A 21465-nucleotide genomic window follows, 5' to 3' on the forward strand; every position below is an offset into this window, starting at 1 on the left:
TGATAAGGAGCGACGCTGAACATCTTTTCATGTGCCTGTTGGCCATCCGGATGTCTTCTTTAGAGAAGTGTCTATTCATGTTTTCTGCCCATTTCTTCACTGGGTTAAAAATAAGTAAACTTTAAAAAAAGGTATCATCTCATTTAATATTCATGGCATTACTGTTATTATTTTTGCTTTACATGTATATAAAGAAAATGAGGATCCCTTAGAACAGTCAAATATTTACTCAAGGTCACAAGATAGTCAATGTATGAGCTATGTTTTAAATAGAATTTTCTTGACTCAAATGCTGTTTTCATAATGGGCTGCTCTCTCCCCAGTGGACATAAGTTGAACTGAATCTAGTGTAAAATGGCAGGTAGATGATGGGTACTAGCTTTGGGACTAATTCCATCCTTACTAACTAGCTGTGCTGAAAAAATTTAGTTCCATCAAAGTAAAGCTCAAAAATCAGAAAACTCATCAGTGGTGTGAGAAATCATGATAGTGGTTACCTTTGAGAAGTAGCCACTGGGAGTGGATATGAGACAGATCTCTGGCTGAGCACTGGTAATCTATTTTTTTAGACCAAGTGGTGGTTAAATGGCTAAGTTCACTTTGAGAAAAATTCAGTGAGCTATACACTAATGGCTTATGAACTTTTCTGCACGAATGCAATACTTTAAAAGTTTTCTTTCAGTTGACATAATTTTATGAAGAATTTGATTAGCACAATAAGTTTTTATGAGAATATCAAATGCTGCTTCCACAATAAAAATAAAAATAGTGTTGCTGGGAAAACAGTGATATGCAGAAAAATGAACCTGGACCACTTTCTTACACCATACACAAAAATAAACTCAAAATGGATGAAAGACCTAAATGTAAGACAGGAAATCATCAAAATCCTTGAGGAGAAAGCAAGCAAAACCTCTCTGACCTTGGCCGCAGCAACTTTTTATTCAACACGTCTCTGGAGGCAAGGGAAACAAAAGCAAAAATGAAATATTGGGACCTCATCAAAATAAAAAGCTTCTGCACATTGAAGGAAACAATCAGCAAAACGAAAAGGCAACCGACGGAATGGGAGAAGGTATTTGCAAATGACATATCAGATAAAGGGTTAGTATCCAAAATCTATAAAGAACTTATCAAACTCAACACCCAAAAAACAAATAATCCAGTGAAGAAATTGGCAAAAGACATGAATAGACACTTTTCCAAAGAAGACATCCAGATGGCCAACTGACACATGAAAAAATGCTCCACATCACTCATCATCAGGGAAATACAGATCAAAACCACAATGAGATACCACCTCACACCTGTCAGAATGGCTAACATTTGCAACTCAGGCAACAACAGACCTTGGTGAGGATGCGGAGAAAGAGGATCTCTTTTGCACTGCTGGTGGGAATGCAAGCTGGTGCAGCCACTCTGGAAAACAGTATGGAGGTTCCTCAAAAAATTAAAAATAGAACTACCCTGCAACACAGCAATTGCACTACTAGGTATTTATCCGAGGGATATAGGTGTGCTGTTTCAAAAGGGCACATGCACCCCAATGTTTATAGCAGCACTATCAACAATAGGCAAAGTACGGAAAGAGCCCAAATGTCCATTGATGGATGAATGGATAAAGAAGTGGTATATATATACAATGGAGTATTACTCAACGACCAAAAATAATGAAATCTTGCCATTCACAGCTACATGGATGGAACGAGAGGGTATTATGCTAAGTGAAATCAGTCAGAGAGGGACAAATACCATATGACTTCACTCCTGTGAGGACTTTAAGATACAAAACAGATGAACATAAGGGAAGGGAAGCAAAAATAATATAAAAACAGGGAGGGGGACAAAACATAAGAGAACAATGGAGAACAAACTCTCTTAAGTATGCAGAACAAACAAAGGGTTTCTGGAGGGGTTGTGGGAAGGGGTGGGCTAAATGGGTAAGGGGCATTAAGGAATCCACTCCTGAAATCATTGTTGCACTATATGTTAACTAACTTGGATGTAAATTAAAAAAGTAAAAAAATAAATAAATAAAGATTTTTTTAAAAGTAACCCTGGGGTGGGGTTACTAATATAAATTAGGTTGTGGCACAAAATGACAAAGATCTTTTTCTTAAAATTTTAAAAAGTGAGATGTGCTGCCTTATGATGAAGTGAGTTTGCAATCACTAAATTTATCTAAGGTAAAGATAGAAACATTCCTATTAATAAATATTAAAAGGGAGTCTTTAAAGGGTGGAGGTGGACAGAATAACTTCCAAGGAACTTTCTTACTCTAAGAGACATAATTTTAACCTTATCATGAACAAACACAAACTCCTGAATATGTTCTACCAAATAATTTTCCAAACACTGGTCATCAGTGAGCAAATCATTTAAACTTTCAAGCTGATTCCACCTGAAAGAACACGTATTTCTCAGTTCCTTGTATTTTTGACAACTCTTTTGTTACATGATTTAAAAATATATATGACTAAACTACTGGTTAAGCAAGAGATTATGTCCAGATTTTTTTTTATTCTTAAGAAAAATCTAAAATAATCCCAAACAGTTGACTACTCTATTGGTAAAAGATGATGTGCCAAGGGAAAATTTTAAATGATGCTAAATATATCTATTCACTGTACCAGGAGTGCCTTATGAAAAATTGAGCAAGTTCTATTTATTTCTCCCCTAAATAAATTAGATATGCATAATGTGTATATGTGTTCACATAAACATTATCATGTATTTTTCATATTATACAGCAAAGAGATTTTTATAATGGGTCCTGATTCGATTTGTGCTCAACTTTAGGTGCATGAAAGGGACAGACTGGTACATATTCTACTTTTAATTTACAGGACTGCCTCCTCCTGACTGTCAAGTCATTTGTAGATCCCAATAATTCTTAAATATTTGGTTCAGAGACCCAGGAAGTAAATTTGGTATAGTCAACACAGTAAAATGGAGACACGCACAAATTTAACATATACTTGCAGAGAATTTTCAGATCCTTTGTTTTCCATCCACTTACCCTGCAATGTCAATAGATCACAGGTTTCACGCTCCTAGCCTGGTAAACTAATATGTGCAGTAGAGGCAACTAAGTAATGCTGACAATGTTGCTGACTTTGTTAGAATGTTAAACACTATTAGGCATTGTACCCTGCATGGCAAATTCAGTTTAAGATTCTTTAAGCTGTTACCGAAGCATTAACTATTTATCCTCATCCAAAACTGTGCCAAGCATTGCATAAAGTGAATATATATCTTTAGAACTTCAGGAGAAACTCCTGGTTGATGCTACATTTTTGGCTATATTAAGTGACTCAAATGGGAGAAGAGCCATAAAGGTCAATTAATAATTTACTAAGAAATTATTAAGTTATACTGGTCTTTGAGAAATTTATGATCTATTTCTCTTCTAGGGCTAATACTGGATTCACCCCCAACCCGAGTTAAGAATCCAGTTGACCACTTAGATTTGATGTTTTTATATGTAAAATGAAGGGGTCGATGCTTGATTGCTTCGCAACCTTAGAACTGTAGTTTTTTTTTAAAGTTGTATTTCTATGTCTTTATTTCAATCAAAGGAGTTTAAAGAACATTATTTAATCCATATAAAATAAGCACTTGGCGCTTGAATATTATACTAGTTTTTCTTTTGTAAATTAAGCTAAGGAATGAGGATGCTGCCTTTGGTGGCAAACTCTTTTCCTGTAACATGATCAATTACCTACACTGAATCATTCATCTCTCCATGAGATAAATGACACATACCTTTAAAAATTTATCTTCACCTGGCAAAGTTTCCACTTTCTGCTGATTTATCTGCGTGTCCTCTGTTGGTAGATGTGCACATTTGCAGAGGATTTTTTCCAGTAATTGGCATCTGATGAGCCAATCTGTGTCTCAAACTATGTTTGAAGTAGTGTCCTTTAACTAATAGTCCTTTAAAATACCAAGTATCAATATTAGTTCTAAAAAGATCATATAATTCATTTTTATAACTTAGATCAGTAATTCCCAAATAGGAGTATAGCTGAGTCTCCGAGGGAGAGAGAGGACAGTGTAAGATATTATATTTACCCAAAGCAGCAAAGGTTAAAAAAGGTTGAGTGACTCTGTCATGAAGAAAAATTATCTGGACACTCTGGAGATCTTTCATCAAATGGAAAAAAGAAAGTTCACAAAAGTTAATTGATTTTAAAAAATAAACTGGATCTAGAACAAATGAATTTTAATGACTATTTTTCAAAAAATGATTACTTTGTTAATTCTGAATTGTAAGGCTAAAAGTTGGTGTATGTATGGGATAATACGGAGAACACCAGACAGAAAGCAAGAAAGAGCTGGGTTCAAGTTCCAGCTCGGTTACTAAATGATGGGGCTTTCACTATTCCAGGCTTCCATTTTCCTTTATGAAAGTGAAGGGACTATCCTACATGATTTCTAAATGCCTTAAAATTCTGCTACTCTGTAACCCTACTAAATTTTTATGCCTTTTTAAAAATAAAACTATTGTATAGATTCTATGTCAAAAACAAAAACAAAAACACCTAATACTTGAGGGATGATAGCTATGATTCTTTCTAACCAGAATACAAGTCCTTGTCTCTCTGGCCCACAGACTCACAGATCATGTACCTTAACCGATCTATACTGGAATCACTTGTGCAGTATCATCAACCTGGAAGCTCTTATTCAGTAGATCTAATGGTGCACCTGAACCTGTGTCATCTGAACACCTCTCAGTGATGCTTGGTTGAAAATCACTCTTCCACGTCCTCTTTTGACAAAATGTCTCTTGAGTTTAAGTTGCAAAGATTTATGACAACAAGGGAAACAGATACAAAGTTATAATCTCAGAAAAGAGGGTTTCTTTCTTTGCCATCTGTGGATAAACTCAATATTTCTTATTTATGACCCTCACCGGATCAGAGTTTACAGATGTTAGATATTTGAGTATTTTGCTGTGACAACAAATTATCAGGGAATAAGAATTCAGTTGGCACTGAGATAGACTATGTATAAGGCAAGAGGAACACACATACATATTTTAAATTATATATGCTTAAATATAGTGCATAAGCACATAATGATAACTTAATAATAAACTTTTAATCTCTGATACCTTTGTCCCTCCAGCTCCATTTGGCACTTTTTTCACCCTTCTCTACCCAGCTTCTTTGCACCAGGAGACTGACCTGAATGAACTGTAATTGTCCCCAAAGCCTCTGGCCAATGAATAATTCTGGTAGGACATCATATGAAAGGAGAAAAGTAAATTAAGTGTATTTTTGTTCCTAGATCTCTCCTGGAAAGGTCATATTTGGCTGGCTGTGTCCCTCAACCAAAGATCATGGTGCTCTTTGCTTTCAAGCTCTGATGATTACCCCTTTCCTCATCCATTGAGGGAACGTAACCGACTCCGAGGCAACTGGCTCCCAGTTTGTTGCACTAGCCCTGTGGCTTTTCTGCATTTACACTTTATAAATAGATCCTTGTAAATAAACCCTCCTGGAATTATCTTATTTTGAGCATGACATTGATTTCCCACTTACTGGGATCCTGACTGATACAGATGTTAAAGGTGACTTTGAGAATCTTTGATTAATACGAAGTGGAATATGTGAAAACTCGAGCTGTAGTTTGTTTAAAAAAAAAAGGTATGCCTGTACAGTTGAAGAACAGGATGGTAAAAGTCATGTTAAAATTGAGGTAGTAGTGAATATGAGAAAATGGGACGTTGGTTTGACCTAGGATATTAAAAAGAAGCAAGGCAATGTGAATTTTAACTGAATACAAATACGAAATCACAAGGCTGAAACCGGTAGTGTTTCTGTACCTGCTCCAGAGACACCTGATCTGTGACTAACAGAATACTATGGGCAAGCTGGAAGGAGTTCCTAGAGGAGTAACAAAATGATAAAAAAGTGCTGGAGGACTGACATGTGAGAAGAGATTGAAAGGGTGAAATCACTGGGCTTTAGCTAAGTGACTAAGGAGCAACATTCAACTGTCTCCAATCTTGTGAAGGTTATAGTCTCCTAAAGAGAGGCAGCGATTAATACAGATCAAGGGAATAGTGCTCTGTGTAAAGAGAAACTTAAGAAGGGAAAAGTTTACCTCAAATAACAAGACCATTTTCTAATGTAGAGCTATTTTGTGTCTTATAAAACTATGTTACAGAGTTAAGTGTTGTTACATATTATAGTCTTTGAAAAAGACAAAATCAAACAAATTACAAATTATTACTTAATATTCTATATGTAGGTTCTCTATAATCTATTATCTATTGATGTATCTTAGAAATCCGCCTTCCATAGCATATTTAGAAATAAAAATAATGCCTGCTGTTATTACAGTAAGTTTTGCGTTAGACATTTAACACACAGCTCATTTAATCGTTAACATTGCATAACAGTTATAGAAAATGAGGGTTAGAAAATTTGAGCAAAATTCTGAGCATTGCCCAGCTGCTAAGTGGCAGAGCCCGAATACAACCCATGGGTCTTTATCTCTGTCTCTACTTATCATCCTTCAATAGCTAAGTTACTTCTGTATATTATTGTATCTATAAATTTTCATTCTTCTATTGTTTACATGACTGTAAGGATTATTGACTAATTCTTTAAATTATTCTGTTACTATTTTCCTTGAATACCTAGTGATATATTTAGGTAACTTGGATTATGTCTACTCAAAGTTTATGGTCATGAACTTTGCAAAGGATAGCCATTTCCATAGCCATTTTCCATTCTTGCACAATCCGTGAGGTTACCACTCCTTCTTGTTTTATGGGTGAGGTAAGGCCCAAATAACTTAATTTCCTTATTCTAGATCCTACTCATTTTTAATTAAAAAAATAATTTCCTGAACCACTATTTTATGCAATTCAAATTGTCCAATAAGTTATAATATACTTACAAAGCTATGATATTAAAGAAATGCTATTGGACAGCCCGCCTTTTTTAATTAATCACCTCTCACAATTTAATTAATTGAGGGGCACCTGGGTGGCTCAGTCAGTTGAGCATCTGACTCTTGGTTTCAGCTCAGGTCATGATATCATGGTTAGTGAGTTCGAGCCCCACATCTAGCTCCATGCAGACAACAGGGAGCCTGCCTGGGATTCTCTCTCCCTCTCTTTCTGCCCCTCCCCTGCTCTCTCTGTCTCTCAAAACAGATAAGCTGAAAATATATCTTTTTTAGTTTTTAATTTAATTCATTGAGTCAAAGAGATAGTGAAAGATCTTGCTCATGGCTAATATTTCAAAGAGTACAGAAGAAGACTATCAAGTCAAGAATCTCCTCTACCCTACAACCCTCAACCTCTATGATCAGAGATAACCACTGCTAACAATGTCTTCTGTGTCCTTCCAGGAATTTTCTGTGCAAATATCTGTACACACTTTCTTTTCTCACTTAGCTATTTATCTTGGTTATCTTTCTGTATCAATATATAAAGAGCTACTGTAGCCTTTTAATGACTACAAAACATTTTATTGTATGGGTGTCCCAGTATTTAGTTTCTTGTTGATGGATATTTGGATAGTTTCTAGAGTTTTAAAATAATCAATTCTGTTATGAATACACACACACACACACACACACACACACACACATTTATCTTTGTATACTTAGGTTGTACTGATAAGGCAATTTCTAGCTGGAACATTCCAGGGCCAAAGCTTATGTATATTTAATTTTTTTAATAGGTATTTACCTGATTGTCATCCCCAAAGTGGGTTTTACATGAACACAAAAATTCAGTGGTCTAAAAAGGCTGCTCACATTTTAAAACTCACATCAAACTCCAAGATTTCATGGTATTAACTTCTGCTCTGTGGGCATGAAATGGCAATTTGCCAAAGATGAACATTTTATTCTACATAAATATTTCACTCCTGGGCCAGGCTTACCATTGCTCATATATATTTTCAAGTCAATAACATATTACTTGTGTGTATTTTTCCATAGCTTAATTAAAAGAAACTCACTAATGTTTAAAATAACGGATTTGACTAATTATTTGTTCTAGGCCTTGGCTTAGGCCATTTCTCCCACCTGGAAAATCCGCTTCACTCCAACCCTGCATGTCTATATCCTACCTACCATTCATGCTTTATTTCAAATGATGCCTTCTCCATCTAAATCATGTTTCCTGAGAACTCCCAGCACCTCTATTTAACCCTTTTATAGTTCACATTTTACACTCACTGTAAGGCCCTGTTAAATAGTAGCTACCATTATTATTAGGCACTGGATTTTTCCAGTTCTACAAATGTTCTTATTTTCTTCCGTCTGCCCTTGTCTGCTCCAATAGATTGATTTAGCTCAAACTACATATTAGTATTGTGGTTGTTTTTATTTTTAAGATCAATTGGTTATAACAATTTTTAATTGTAAAGCTTCAGATTTTTCAACACAGTAAAAAATGATTTAAAATGTCTTTTTGGAACTCAGCTCATAAACAAATGCAACTTTAAAAACTGCGAGTTAAATCTGAAACATACTGGTGAGAGTAACATGGATGCTATCATATTAAGGGCCTTTGGAGGCGAGCTAGCATAGTTTACACGCCATTGGACCTATTTATAGAGCTGACTCCTTTCTGCAATGTCAACTGTAACATTATACTTATTTTAAGCCTCAGTATCTCAAATATCAGCCTCTACTAGTTGTACAGTTCTCTCTTATTTGATACCAGAGAGCCCAATGGAGTCTTCTGAAGAACCTAGTCAGATTAGCAAAGATAACTTTTTAGCAGTTCCTAATTTGTCTGATTCTCTTTCTGAAGATGAAGAAGTTAAAGCTACCTTCAAACCTGGTTTCTCCCCTCAACCTAGTAGACGAGGTTCTGATTCTTCTGAAGATATGTACCTGGGCACTCCGTCTTCAGGTACAAGAAGAGTTTCATTCGCTGACACCTTTGGATTCAATCTTGTGTCTGTCAAAGAATTTGATTGCTGGGATTTACCGAATGTTTCAACCAGTTTTGACTTAAGGAAGGACATTTTCCACACAGAAGAATATGTTTTATCTCCACTCTTTGAGTTGCCTTCTTCAAAAGAAGATCTTATGCAGCAACTTCAAGTACAGAAAGCAATACTGGAGTCAACTGAGTATCCTCCTGGGTCTACGAGTATGAAGGGCATTATTCGAGTTTTGAATATTTCTTTTGAGAAGTTAGTATATGTGAGAATGTCCTTGGATGACTGGCAGACACATTATGACATTTTAGCAGAATATGTCCCAAATTCATGTGATGGTGAAACTGATCAGTTCTCCTTTAAGATTTTATTGGTTCCCCCTTACCAAAAAGATGGCAGTAAAGTTGAGTTTTGTATACGTTACGAAACTTCTGTTGGTACGTTTTGGTCAAATAATAATGGCACAAATTATATACTGATTTGTCAAAAGAAAGAACAAGAGCCGGAGCCTGTAAAACCACGGGAAGACGTTCCTAATAGACAAATAAAAGGCTGCTTAAAGGTAAAATCAAGGTAAGGATATATCTTACATTCATTACTCTTCATAATCTTAGAGTATTTTATGTCATTCTTCATTTCATGTGTTATAAGAAATAGCCATTCTGTTTAAAAATATACTGCTCATTATATAGAAAACAATGGTGCTAGGCTTTAACAATGTCAGTGCTATTCAAATAATAGCACTGTGTTATCTCTCCTCCAAATGCAAGGAAAAATATGGGTATAATATAATAAATGGAGGAGCAGGGGAGTACAATGTGCATATTGCCCGCCTAATGACTTACAAATTGTTAAATTCAACCATGGAATGTAGATTCTTAACATGTAAAGCTTCTTTTTGACATATATAGTATATTTACTTTCAGTGGCTTTTAAATGTCTATGCCATACTTCAAAACATTTCTGATTCTCACAAAACAGTGTTTCAATATGCTCTTAGTTCTCAGAAATTTGTAGGCTTCCCTCCAAACTTTTTAATGACTGATTGAGTCATATAGGGGTGTTTGGAGTGATACGTGTTAAGTAAATCATAACAGTGATGACTTTAATGACAAACTAAGAGAAAGACAAAAGTATATGAGTTATGTATGAATAATTATAAACAAATATAACATTATAGAACACAAAGTAGCATAAGTTAGTAAAAGCAAATGGAGCAGAATTTAAAAAAAAAAAATGACCCAAATAGAAATAAGGAGATTCAGCTTTATAGATCAGAGATTTGGGATGTGACTCCTCATTAGTAACCCTGCTCTCCTGTTAATATGAAAAAATAAAGAAAACTGCATTCAGCTGTCTCCACTGTAGAGTTGGCTAATTTCCATGACACTAGGTTAGTAGATAAAACATCCAGGAGGAGATAGATCCCTTCTGATCCTCCAAGTGTCTCAGTGGGAAAGTCGACATTGCTCCACAAGTCACAGGCAAATGTTTGATTGTCCTTTGGGTGGCCCATCCTAACTGTTACTAGACCTAAAGATTCTCACAATTGCACCAGAAATAGTGTAATTTGAAGAGGGAACTGTATTAGGAATCAAGACACTGAGATTCCAAGTGGAATTTAATAAAAAATATAAGGAATAACATTGGAAAAATTTTAACCTCTTTATGCTTTAATGTCTTGATTTATTATATGATAGTAAATAATAACACTAAATGTGTTAGTCAAACACATTGATGAACTAAATATAACATAGGTGGAAGCAATTCAATCATATAAAATATTTCTATTTTCATTATCCTTTAAAGTCATTTGAAAGATTGGCTTACTCCACTTTGAGAATTTTGCCAACTTTCTCAGTCCAAATAAAACTTTCTCAGATTTTAACTGATGCTGTTAAGAGAATAATATAACCATAATCTCTACATGTGCTAAAATAATAACTTAGATGTTTATGAAATTACTTGGCAACATGTTACCTATATAGACAAAATAAGTTCAACGCTATTTAACAAAGTAATTTATATACACAAACATGCACATTGAATACTTTACAATATCTATTAAACGTGCTGCAACTTGCTCTCTCTGTTAGTGAAAAGCAAAATTTAGAAAGGTCACAACCTTATTGTCAACATGCTAATAGAAGTAGCAGTGTTTAAGTCCAAGGTATTTTCTGAAGTTTAAGATGCAGCTGTAAAAATACAAGCAGTGAACTATGGTATAGATAGAGGATTCTTTTGATAGATAAACCTTGACTTGAGACCAAGAACAAAAAAGGGCAACTGATAGGTCTAATCTTCTACCCCAGTTATGATATTATTGGAACTTCTCCTAGTCTGAGATATGTATAACTATATACATCCATACACACATTTGTATTCAGAACAGTAATCATTGGATTCATAGCGGACACCATTCAAGTTTTAATATTGCTTTGGGGAAAAACCTGAGAAGAACTAAACCACAAAATGGTCTAAAGGCCTGTAAAGTTTCCTAATGAGTTATAAAAATGGAAAAAATCTCTCTCCTTCAAAACCACAAATACATTTTCTGCACTTCTATAACTTAAAAATGACCAACATAATTCAAACCACATTTTGAAAAAAGCATTTGCCTCTGGAGGAGGCCTTTTGTGCTGAGTTTCAGTCCAACATGAATTTTTACATCTGATTTATATACCACTCAAAATGGAGTGTATAAAGGAAATCCTGACAGATCCTTAGAACAGCATGTGCCGTAATAGAATATTTATACAGCTTTTCCATGATATAATTTATATGCAATGGGGTTTCAAATATTCCTAAAACTCACACAAGAGAGCATTATCAAATTTCTAAATGAATATTGCAGTTGGATTTCATTGTGAAGAATTTAGTTAGGGAAAAAGAGCACACCTTATTAGTGTTATTTTGCAAAACGTGTAGTTGGCTAAAATAAAAGTGAACTAATACTTATTTGATCAAAAAATTATAGCTTCTAAAATATCCTCCTCCCTTCAAAGAGTTATGGAATCTAGATAGGTTTTTGTTGTTGTTGTTGTTGTTGTTGTTGTTGTTTTTAGTGTTTCCACACTTTCTCCATAGCTTATTTTGGAGGTCACTTCTTCCATAGGATAAATACAGAAGAGAAATTTATGTGGATTTTTGCTCCATACATGCAAGCAATTGATAATACTGTGTTATATAACTCAGAGTTAAAGGGAAAATAAACTGTCCTGATGCAGACAGTAACATCTAGCTCGAATTCTTTTTAAAACCAAAGTTAATTTCCTATCGGGGTCCTGGAGATTGTATCTTCTGAAAGTGTCAATAATTCCTTCTAATAAATACAGAATGAACTGTGGGAACACATTTAGTGAGGTAGGATTTCTGTTATGTCAATCACCCTAGGCACTATGCTTTTCCTGTGGAGATTTTTTTCAGGTCAGAGTCTGAAAATCTCTACATTGATATGGCTGTCTATTTGATGTTTGTTAATCTATCCACTTTGACAGAAAGAAATATCTAGAGGGAGAGGAAAGCAGAGTTTGTAACTCTCAGGCATGTGACTGAGAGTGACCCAAAGGTATTTAATTGCACGGAAAGTCATGCATCATGAGATACTTGATAAGTGTCACCACATATATGGCACAGGTGTATGTGTTAGCAAACAAAACTAAGCAGATTTCTGATCTGCATTCCTTGGGATTTATTTCAAAATAAATGACCAAAAGAAATGAATGACATTGATATAAATTACATTAAATTTACCGAGATAAATAAGCCAAAAATAGCATGCATAAGCAGTTAAAATTACGGGCTTCAGAGTTAAAAATATCTGGCTTTGAGTCCAAGCTCTACCATGCTGGCTGTGTGACTTTGGGCAAGTTTGGTTTCTTCATCTGTTAATTGGGAATAAGAGTAGTACTACTATCTTCTAGGGGTTGAGATTTCTGTGGCATGATACATATTAACTTCTATGGCACAGTGTCTGGCCATGGTAAGTTTTCAGTAAATGTTAACCAGCATAAAAAAAGACAAGGCTAACTTTAGCTTTAGGTGGATCTCAAAAACCCTAGAAAGGCTCAACCTGCCCCAAAGTCTTGATACCAAGACTTTCCTTTCAGGGTTCCCAACTTTTCAGCTTTGGAGAGCCATTCCTTTGTCTGTTGCAGGATTTTAATCAATAAACAAAACTAATTCAATTGCAAATTTTCGTGAGAAATGTGTCACCTTATATCTGAAACACCCTGAAACTGAGTTTCTTAATGAGTATTAAAATTTCCACATTTACTAGATGACAAAATGGAGGAACAGAAAGGAAGGGGTAAAAAAAAAAAAAGGCATGAATTTCAGCATTAAACAGACATGCATATTAATCCCAGTAAAATATACAGTTAGTAGCTAGGTGATTGTGGACATATTACTTTACTTCTCAGCGCCTCAGTTTATTCATCTGTAAAATAAGGGTAATGATGCCTGATATTGTGATGATTCAGTTACCATAAAATTGGATACTTTTAAGGCTTCTAGTAGAGTGCTGGCCACATACAGAGTAGTCATCAAAAGCGAAGCATATTCGCCATGATTATCAAATCTTGTTCAGCTAATTTCCTGATTCTTGGACTTGCATGATTTCTCTAGACCTCATAGTCTACCTTGTTCAGGTTCCAAAACTCATTCAACAAGTGTTTATTAAGGACCTGTGTGTTGTCAGACACCAGTATCCATGAGAAAAACATGGCTGCAAACATGACTCTGAGATGAGGAGAGGCCCCAAAGAAAAGGCCTCCCAGGGGCTGAGAGAAGAGAAAGGGAAAGAGAGAGACCATCAGCTCTGATTCTTTGGGTATACGATGGGATAAAAAATAAAGTAAGAACCATTTACATTACGTTTCATGTTTTCTAGAATATGTGATCTATAACTGATCTTGTGCAAGGGCTAGAGGAGTGACCTTTTTGTTCCCCCACCAGCTGCTAAATGTATGTTCCCAACTGTTGGGTACACAGACTGACTTCATCTGGTTTTCTATTTTATTAAGTGAACCCAATTTATTATTTTAAGTAAAGAAATGGCATGATATAGGTGTTGGATGGTATTTATAACTTGGCCAGGTGAATGCAAATAAATTCCTGAAAGATTTCAATGCCAAAGGAGAAAATTGATCAGTCTTCAATTTTTGTACCCGAGAATAGAATAAGGCACATTCAAGACGGGAAAAGAGAGAAATATTTTCTAAAGCATGATTTTAAGATTACAGAGAGTTTACCTTTCAGGGTGGTATAAAATCGTCAAAATGAAGCCAAGAAAAGCATTGGAAAATGGAGCATAAGATATGGTAATGTTGCATGTTCCAGTCAGGCCCATTGGATCGTGAGACTTCCTTAATTTACACTTACAGTATAATCTGGGATCCTGGAAATAGTCCAAAGAGGTGTAAATAGCCCCATGAGGCCTTTAGGACTTAATGTATTCCATAACTAACTTGTTGTGAGTCCGTACTAATTGTGGAAGCCAGGTCTGGTTAAAGGGGGGGGGGGACCCTGGCAAGGCCATATGGAAACATAAAACGCAGCTGCACAGGACCTGTCAAGAGGACCGTTTAGAAGCTGCCAGCTGGTTGACAGCAAGGAGCCAAGTAGCTTAGTTTCCTTGGAGATCTACCAGGGCTTTGTGGCTTCCTGGTTTTGTATAAACCCATAGCCCTAGAAGCCTAGACTCCATGGAGTAGTTTTGGAGCCTTTTCTGAGAGAAGAAGAACATGAGAGTCTCATCATTCAAGGTGTTTCTGAAGCTCTGGTTGAAGGAAATCACTATGGATCCCATTTCTTACATGGATCCTCTGGATCTCCATGAGACTTTACTTCCCACCCAAAGCCCATCTGCAAGTCTACACAAATTCTTATAGGGCCCAAGCATTCTGAGCCAACAAGGCTCCAAGAAGAAAAAAATGATTATAATTTGGGACATTTAGTTTTCCACCTTCTTCTAATTTTGCTGCCTGTGGCTCTTGTCCCTCTTCTAAGTTTTTACCCCAACACCCCAACAGAAATAATATAGGGGAAGTGACCTCAGGAGCAGACACCTGAGGTGGGCCCGACTCCTTAGTGCCCTGGCAGACGTAAAAGGTCTTCTACGCTCTGACACTTCACTTTGAAACCATGCCTGAAACTTTTACACACACACACACACACACACACACACACACACACACACTTCCCTTCCTTAAATGCAGACACATCTAGGATGGCAGGGACTATCTTTATCTTACACCTGATTAAAGTCAGCTGCACAAGGGGGCTTTAAGTGTGGATTGCAACAATGGAAATGGTAATTTTAGAGCAGAGAGCATTATGGGATACAAGGCAAGTTTGTGTACGGAGTTGTAGTAAAGGCTCCATAGAGGCAAGAGGACTCGGGGGGGTCTGGACTGTATGTGTGTATTGAAGGGAAAAGGTGGATTCCATAAACAATGAGGCCTAATGGAAACAGCATACCATTTAAAGTCGGGCAGATTTGAGCTGTCAGTATAACTAATTACTAACTGTGCAAACTTGGATAAATTATATTTTTCATCCTTTTCACTAAGGCCAAAATAGGGATAATAATTTCTACTTGGCAGAGGTGCTATGAGAAATACATGAGTTAACATATACAAGCATCTGTCTCAGTTGCTGATACTTTATATGCACTCAAAATGGCATTGGTGATAAATCCCACTTTTTTAAGTTTATTTATTTATTTTGAGAGAGATGCAGAGAAAGTGAGTGGGGGAGGGATAACAGAGAGAGGGTTAGAGGATCTGAAGCAGGATTCGTGCTGCAGACAGCCTGATGCAGGGCTTGAACTCATGAACCTCAAGATCACGACCTAAGCTGCAGTTGGACACTTAACTGACTGACCCACCCAGGCGCCCTGATAAATTCCACTTTTATAAATCTTGTATATGGCTAGTTCTATGCTCAGGATTAATGGAGGCATGCTTTTCTTTCTTATAATAATTTCTGCTGCCAGGACCCAGGCTAATACAAAGAGTTTCAAATTTAGTTGTATTATAGATTCAATAAGCTTTTGGTCACCAATCAGGGATACCAATATTGATGCCACTGCTGCTATGAGGAAAATTATTTCCAAATTCCAGCAATTTCTGGGTTACAAAAAAAATCTGGATTGCCTGTTCATAAGTTGAACACTACTTACAAAAACTACAACGTGTTTCTTTTTAAGGTAGTTCTTAAAATAGTTCTTTTGGACTAAATAAATAAGTTACCTGCACACGACTTCACCTTATCACTTTATACCTATGAATAGAAGATGAAATTGAATTTTATGTAGTTCTTTTCCTCTAAGAAAATATATTATATACCATTGCATTTCAGTCATTTCTTTGTTTTAAAGCATTCTCAGTACCTTACCACTATATAAAAAAGAAAAAATCTCCTCAGGACATATGTCTCGTATCTTTTCAGGCTTTTATTCTGCTTCTCTAATAGTTTTACTTGGGTAAATGCCATGGTAGTGTTATTATCTATTATATAAGAATAACTGGTTTTGAAAGCTTAATCATATCACCCTGCTGTTTAAAGATTTTATGACAAAATAGAAATTGCTAGATTGGAATGCTATATGGCATTGTTTAGTGACAGAGACCAACTGTACATTAAACAAACCTGTCTCAGGAAATTTTGCTACTCTCTCCCCCTCAAGTGAAAGGGTCTGAAAATGAGGTGTGTTGCAAATAAGTACCATTTACGTCACAAATAGCAATGGGATTCAAACTGTTATAAGACAATGACTGTCCTATGTGTGGTTGTGGATTTGAATTTTATTTACCCCTTTTGAAATCTGTAGTAGTAAAAAAGACAAAATATCCCCCAATTCAGATTTGTAAAGCATGCCAAATAGTAGGCCCTTTTCTTAATTATGTGAAACAGATTTTATAGCCCATTTAACATTGATGGTATTCTGATTTGTTTTACAGATTTAAGCTATGATACAAATCAAATAGACTATAACTTCCTAAGTAAAACCCCAAGCTTATTTTCATTCTTAAAAATTACTGTGGATGTCCATACACAATTACAAATCACATAGAAATGTGTAGGTAAATTTCAGCTTCATAAGCCACGTGTGAAATGAAACTGGGAACAATACTCACGTTTTACTAATATCTCCCTTTGAGGATTAATACAGCTGATTTTATAATGTACTGTCATATGTTAAATCTTTTGGGTATTTACCAATAGAAGCATTGCACAGATTTTGAAAATCACATTCAGGTGCAAAAGAAAATATAACCTTCACATATATTCTAAGTAGGTCTCTATTGTGTTTGGTGTAAATAAAGTTATAATCATTGTTTCCAATGTTAAAACACACTTGATTTCTGAGTAATTTTCAACAAGTCGTATTGTTTTAGAAAAGACCGCTTAATTCTTTTGCTTTCAGGCAGACTTAGGCCAAAAACTACTCGGGCCGAATGGTTATATATTCTCTTATTAATCATCTACCGGGAAATTGTGCTCTTCAGTAATGTATTCTATCAGGAATTCCTTGTCTTTTATGTCCCATTCATATTGTTCTATGTCTTTAATCTTGCCATTTGTTTCCTCGGTTTCTGTGACTGATTTCTATTTTCTTTGTCAAGTAACCTAACAACTTTAGATTGTTACCCTGCAGGCCTAACTAGTAAACTAGTAAACTAGTTTGTAGTATTCTAATGCAAAAATCAAAGAAGAAAAAAAACCTCCTCACCAACTAGATTTTCTGAAGGAGTGAATGGTATCACTATCACAAAGATGGCACTGTGGGCACTAACATTTCAGGTGCGGCAGGGAACAGAAGGCTGCTAAACAGCTCTTCCAATCCTGCCATTAGTAGGTTTGAGTTCTGAGTTCTGGAGTGATTATTATTATTACTGTACTTCCTATGGGAGTCACAGAAGAGAAAGATACTTAATTTACAAAATTACAAAGTTAGAGGTATTTCAGAAGATTACTCAGTGTATTTCTCAATTCTACCTAAAAAGATAGCTGTTAGAATCTTAGACAAATAATGAATGATTTAGAATAGCTATGTACACTATTTTATAGATATCTAATATTTTAATAAAATTTCACTCCAGAATGTAACTGTATAAGACAATGAAAAGAAATTTTGAATAGGTTTGTAAAAATCAAATGTAGTCTAAGCCAGCTGAAATTTAAATTGTTAACAGTATCCTTTTGTAGAAAGGTTAATACAATGTCTACAAGCAGAATTCATCTGAATAGATGTTAAATTTCTTGACTGTGTGTGTGTGTGTGTGCTATTTGCTTTAATGAATATATGCAGAGGACTGGGAAAGCTAATCCAGTTCATAATTTATTTAGTAAATTGAACATAGGGAGCAGTAGAAGTAATACTGTCCATCTATATTCAAATTATTCTTGACTCAATTCCTTTTTGTGGAAAAATATACACACACGTATCTGTTTTTATGGGCTTTTTACTTAAACCTTATCTTGTTTGTGTATGTGTGTGTGTAATACATAAAGACATCCTTCAGATAGATCATATGTTTGCTAATCGTGTGCATATTTTCTGTGTTAGTAATATCTCATTTAAAGCTAACTTTGGCAAACAAAGTTAAATTTTTAGATAATGCTCGTTATATGGACATTCAAGACATTTGTTTACCATTCTCATTAAACTCATGTAGTTCAAATAGGATCCCTTTTGCCCTTATATTGCTTTGGGGTTTTGTTTGTGTGTTTGTTTTGTTTTAAGTTTAAGAGAGAGAAAGAGAGCAAGGAAGAGGCAGGGAGGGAGGGAGAGAGCGGGAGAGAGCGGGAGAGAGCGGGAGAGAGCGGGAGAGAGAGGGAGAGAGTGGGAGAGAGTGGGAGAGAGTGGGAGAGAGCGGGAGAGAGCGGGAGAGAGCGGGAGAGAGCGGGAGAGAGAGAGAGAGAGAGAGAGAGAGAGAGAGAGAGAGAGAGAGAATCCCAAGCAGGCTCCTCACCATGAGCGCAGAGCCTAACTTGCCACTCAAGTCTCATGAATGGTAAGATCATGACCTAAGCCAACTGAGCCACCCAGATGCCCCTTGCCCTTATATTTCTTTGTTATTCTTCCTTTAAATGACAGTATTTCTGGCCATATTCTTTCATGGAGTAGTTGCTTCTAGGGAACAAAAGCAAACAGCTTTCCTTAAATGAAAGGATTGCTGTTTACCATGTTTGTATCTGATGTAATTTATTTAGAGACAGAAAAATTAACATTTAACAGAAGACTTATTGCTTATCATATATTTGTATGTCTGGAAGGAAGAGGACTTCTGTCATAGGGCTCTCGGTATCTGTTTAGTCAGAATGTTTACAAAGGTGGCATTTACAGTGGTGGCCTTTTCCTGTACTTAAAGAAAAACTCATGTGTGTGTCATCTTCCCAATTGGACTGCAAGTTCCTTGAGGCCAGGAATGATATGTTTGTCTAAGCGTTATTCCTCACTGTAACTAATAAAAGTATTTGCATATAAAAAGCTCTTAAAGATATCTATTAAAGGCAACTGGTTTTCTCATTGATAACCCTGAGGCCTAGTAAAATCCAAAAGCAGCTTCTGAATAATTGAAGAATGAATTATGCTTGTTACGGTTTAATGATGAGTACGTTTATTGTTTTCACAATCTTTAAAACTCAGATGCCTTCTGGACATCTCCATCTGGATATCCAGGTGGCAAATTAATTCCCTTGATGTCTCACACCAAAGTTACATTACTCCTTAAATCATAAGTCTTCTTCCTTTATTTTATATTTTGTTTAAAATAATAGACAACATCCCTGCCATGCATATAAAAAAACTTAATAAAAGACAACATCCCTTAATAAAAGACAACATCCCTGCCATGCAAATAAAAAAACATAAGAACTGATTTCTCTTTTGCTGGTTCCTATTGATTCTATATCCATATTATATTTTATGGCCATGAGGTAATGATCGTGTATTTGATCAAAAATAAAAATTACTTTAAAAATTAAGAATAGAATATATAAAGACTATAAATACATATTATAAAAAACAACAGATGAAAAGCAAATTTGTCTCTGCAGTAACTTTCTCAACAATTGAGAAATAAATTAATATGGTCTACTATGGGATTGTCTACCATGATGGTCTTTTTGTCTATCCCGAGTCTTCCCGAGTCTTCCCAAGACCTGATTCATGGAGTCACCATAATATTACTTTGAAGTAATGTCAAATAATCTTATCTCAAATAAAATAAATATTCATTGGTTGGCCTTTGACTTTCTTTATACCACAGTCCAGACCAGTGGGACCAGAGCCAGAAAAATTTAACATGCTGAGTAATGAAAGACCAAAGGCAGATATTGTATGTCTACTGATCAGAATTGGGTCATTCATTCTTTTTTCTTGCCAGGGCTAGGACTGAAGCCAATACTCAGATTAGTGCTACTGTTGCTCGTGTGCTGCTCCCTCAGCCTGACACCTGTGGATTCTGGACCTGCCTGCTGTCCTGTTAGCTTTTCTTTATTTTATTGTCTTCCCTTGCCTGGGCCTTTTGCCTCTCCTGGATGCCTCCTGTGTACCTAAAGCTCAACTGTATTAAGTTGTTTGGCACTTTCAGCTCTGTCTTGGGATTGCAATCTTGGTCTTCCCCTACATGAAATCAAAAACCAAAAATATTTAAGGGGACTAATGCAATGCATCTAAATGTTTAACCTTAAATCTACAAAGGTAGTGTGATGGATCTGCTACACTCTATATAATACTATTTACATTTTTTTGGATATAGCTTTAGATTTAAAGAAAAGTTACAGGAAGAATAGGAAGACTTCCCATATTCCTGTATGCAGATGTTTTGAAACTATATAACACAGGGGCCCATTTGCATTGATTCTTATAGGCAAGAGCTTTAACTTTTGAAAACTTTAAGCAATGGAAAGTTTCTAGTTTATAGCTAATTGCTGATTTTGCAGAACATAAAATACCTTGAAAATACTTGCTGAAAATGTTAACAAGCTCAAAGTGAAATAGTACTGTCATCATCAGACAGTATAAAGTTTTAATTAAAATTTTTTTAAACATTAAAAATTAGAGTTTTATGACAGTAAGATTTGTGAAACAAACATCTATCTTAGGAAACTAGCATAAATAATTATATATTTTTATGGCACAAATACTAATATGCTCCCCCTACACTGACACAGTAATTAGTTCTTATATCATCACCCTCCACTGACACCCCATAGTTGTCATTAAGAATTTTATTATAATTGTACTAATATTTTAAAGAACTTTATTGTATAAAACCTAAAGTCTTGACCCAAAGTGAAAATGTATTATTGAGGGAGGGAACGCATGGCATTTGTAAATAGTTCTTATGTTATAAGAAGTTTTTAAGTGAAGTTAGGTAGAAATTAAAGTTTTATTATTTAAACTTGTTGTTTTCCAATTAAGTTTTTAAAAACGTTTATTTATTTATTTCGAGAGACAAAGAATCTCTAGTAGGCTCCAGGCTCAGCACAGAGTCCAACGGGGAGCTCCATCTCACAACTGCAAGATCAT

General features: G+C 35.5%; 1 protein-coding gene and 1 long non-coding RNA gene across 2 annotated transcripts in view; one reads left to right on the forward strand and one right to left on the reverse strand.

Moving 5' to 3' along the window:
- Positions 1–21465, reverse strand: part of LOC113604123 (uncharacterized) — a 161531-nt gene that overhangs the window by 63051 nt on the left and 77015 nt on the right. The window lies entirely within an intron of this gene.
- The window catches only part of PPP1R3A (protein phosphatase 1 regulatory subunit 3A), a 38572-nt gene continuing 25743 nt past the window's right edge, over positions 8637–21465 (forward strand). Inside the window, exon 1 of the mRNA XM_015067342.3 lies at positions 8637–9494. Coding sequence (XP_014922828.1) covers positions 8707–9494 — 788 coding nt within the window. The 5' untranslated portion in view covers positions 8637–8706. The remainder of the gene's footprint in view (positions 9495–21465) is intronic.

This window comes from Acinonyx jubatus, chromosome A2 (genome assembly GCF_027475565.1).
Source record: "Acinonyx jubatus isolate Ajub_Pintada_27869175 chromosome A2, VMU_Ajub_asm_v1.0, whole genome shotgun sequence".
NCBI lineage: Eukaryota > Metazoa > Chordata > Mammalia > Carnivora > Felidae > Acinonyx > Acinonyx jubatus.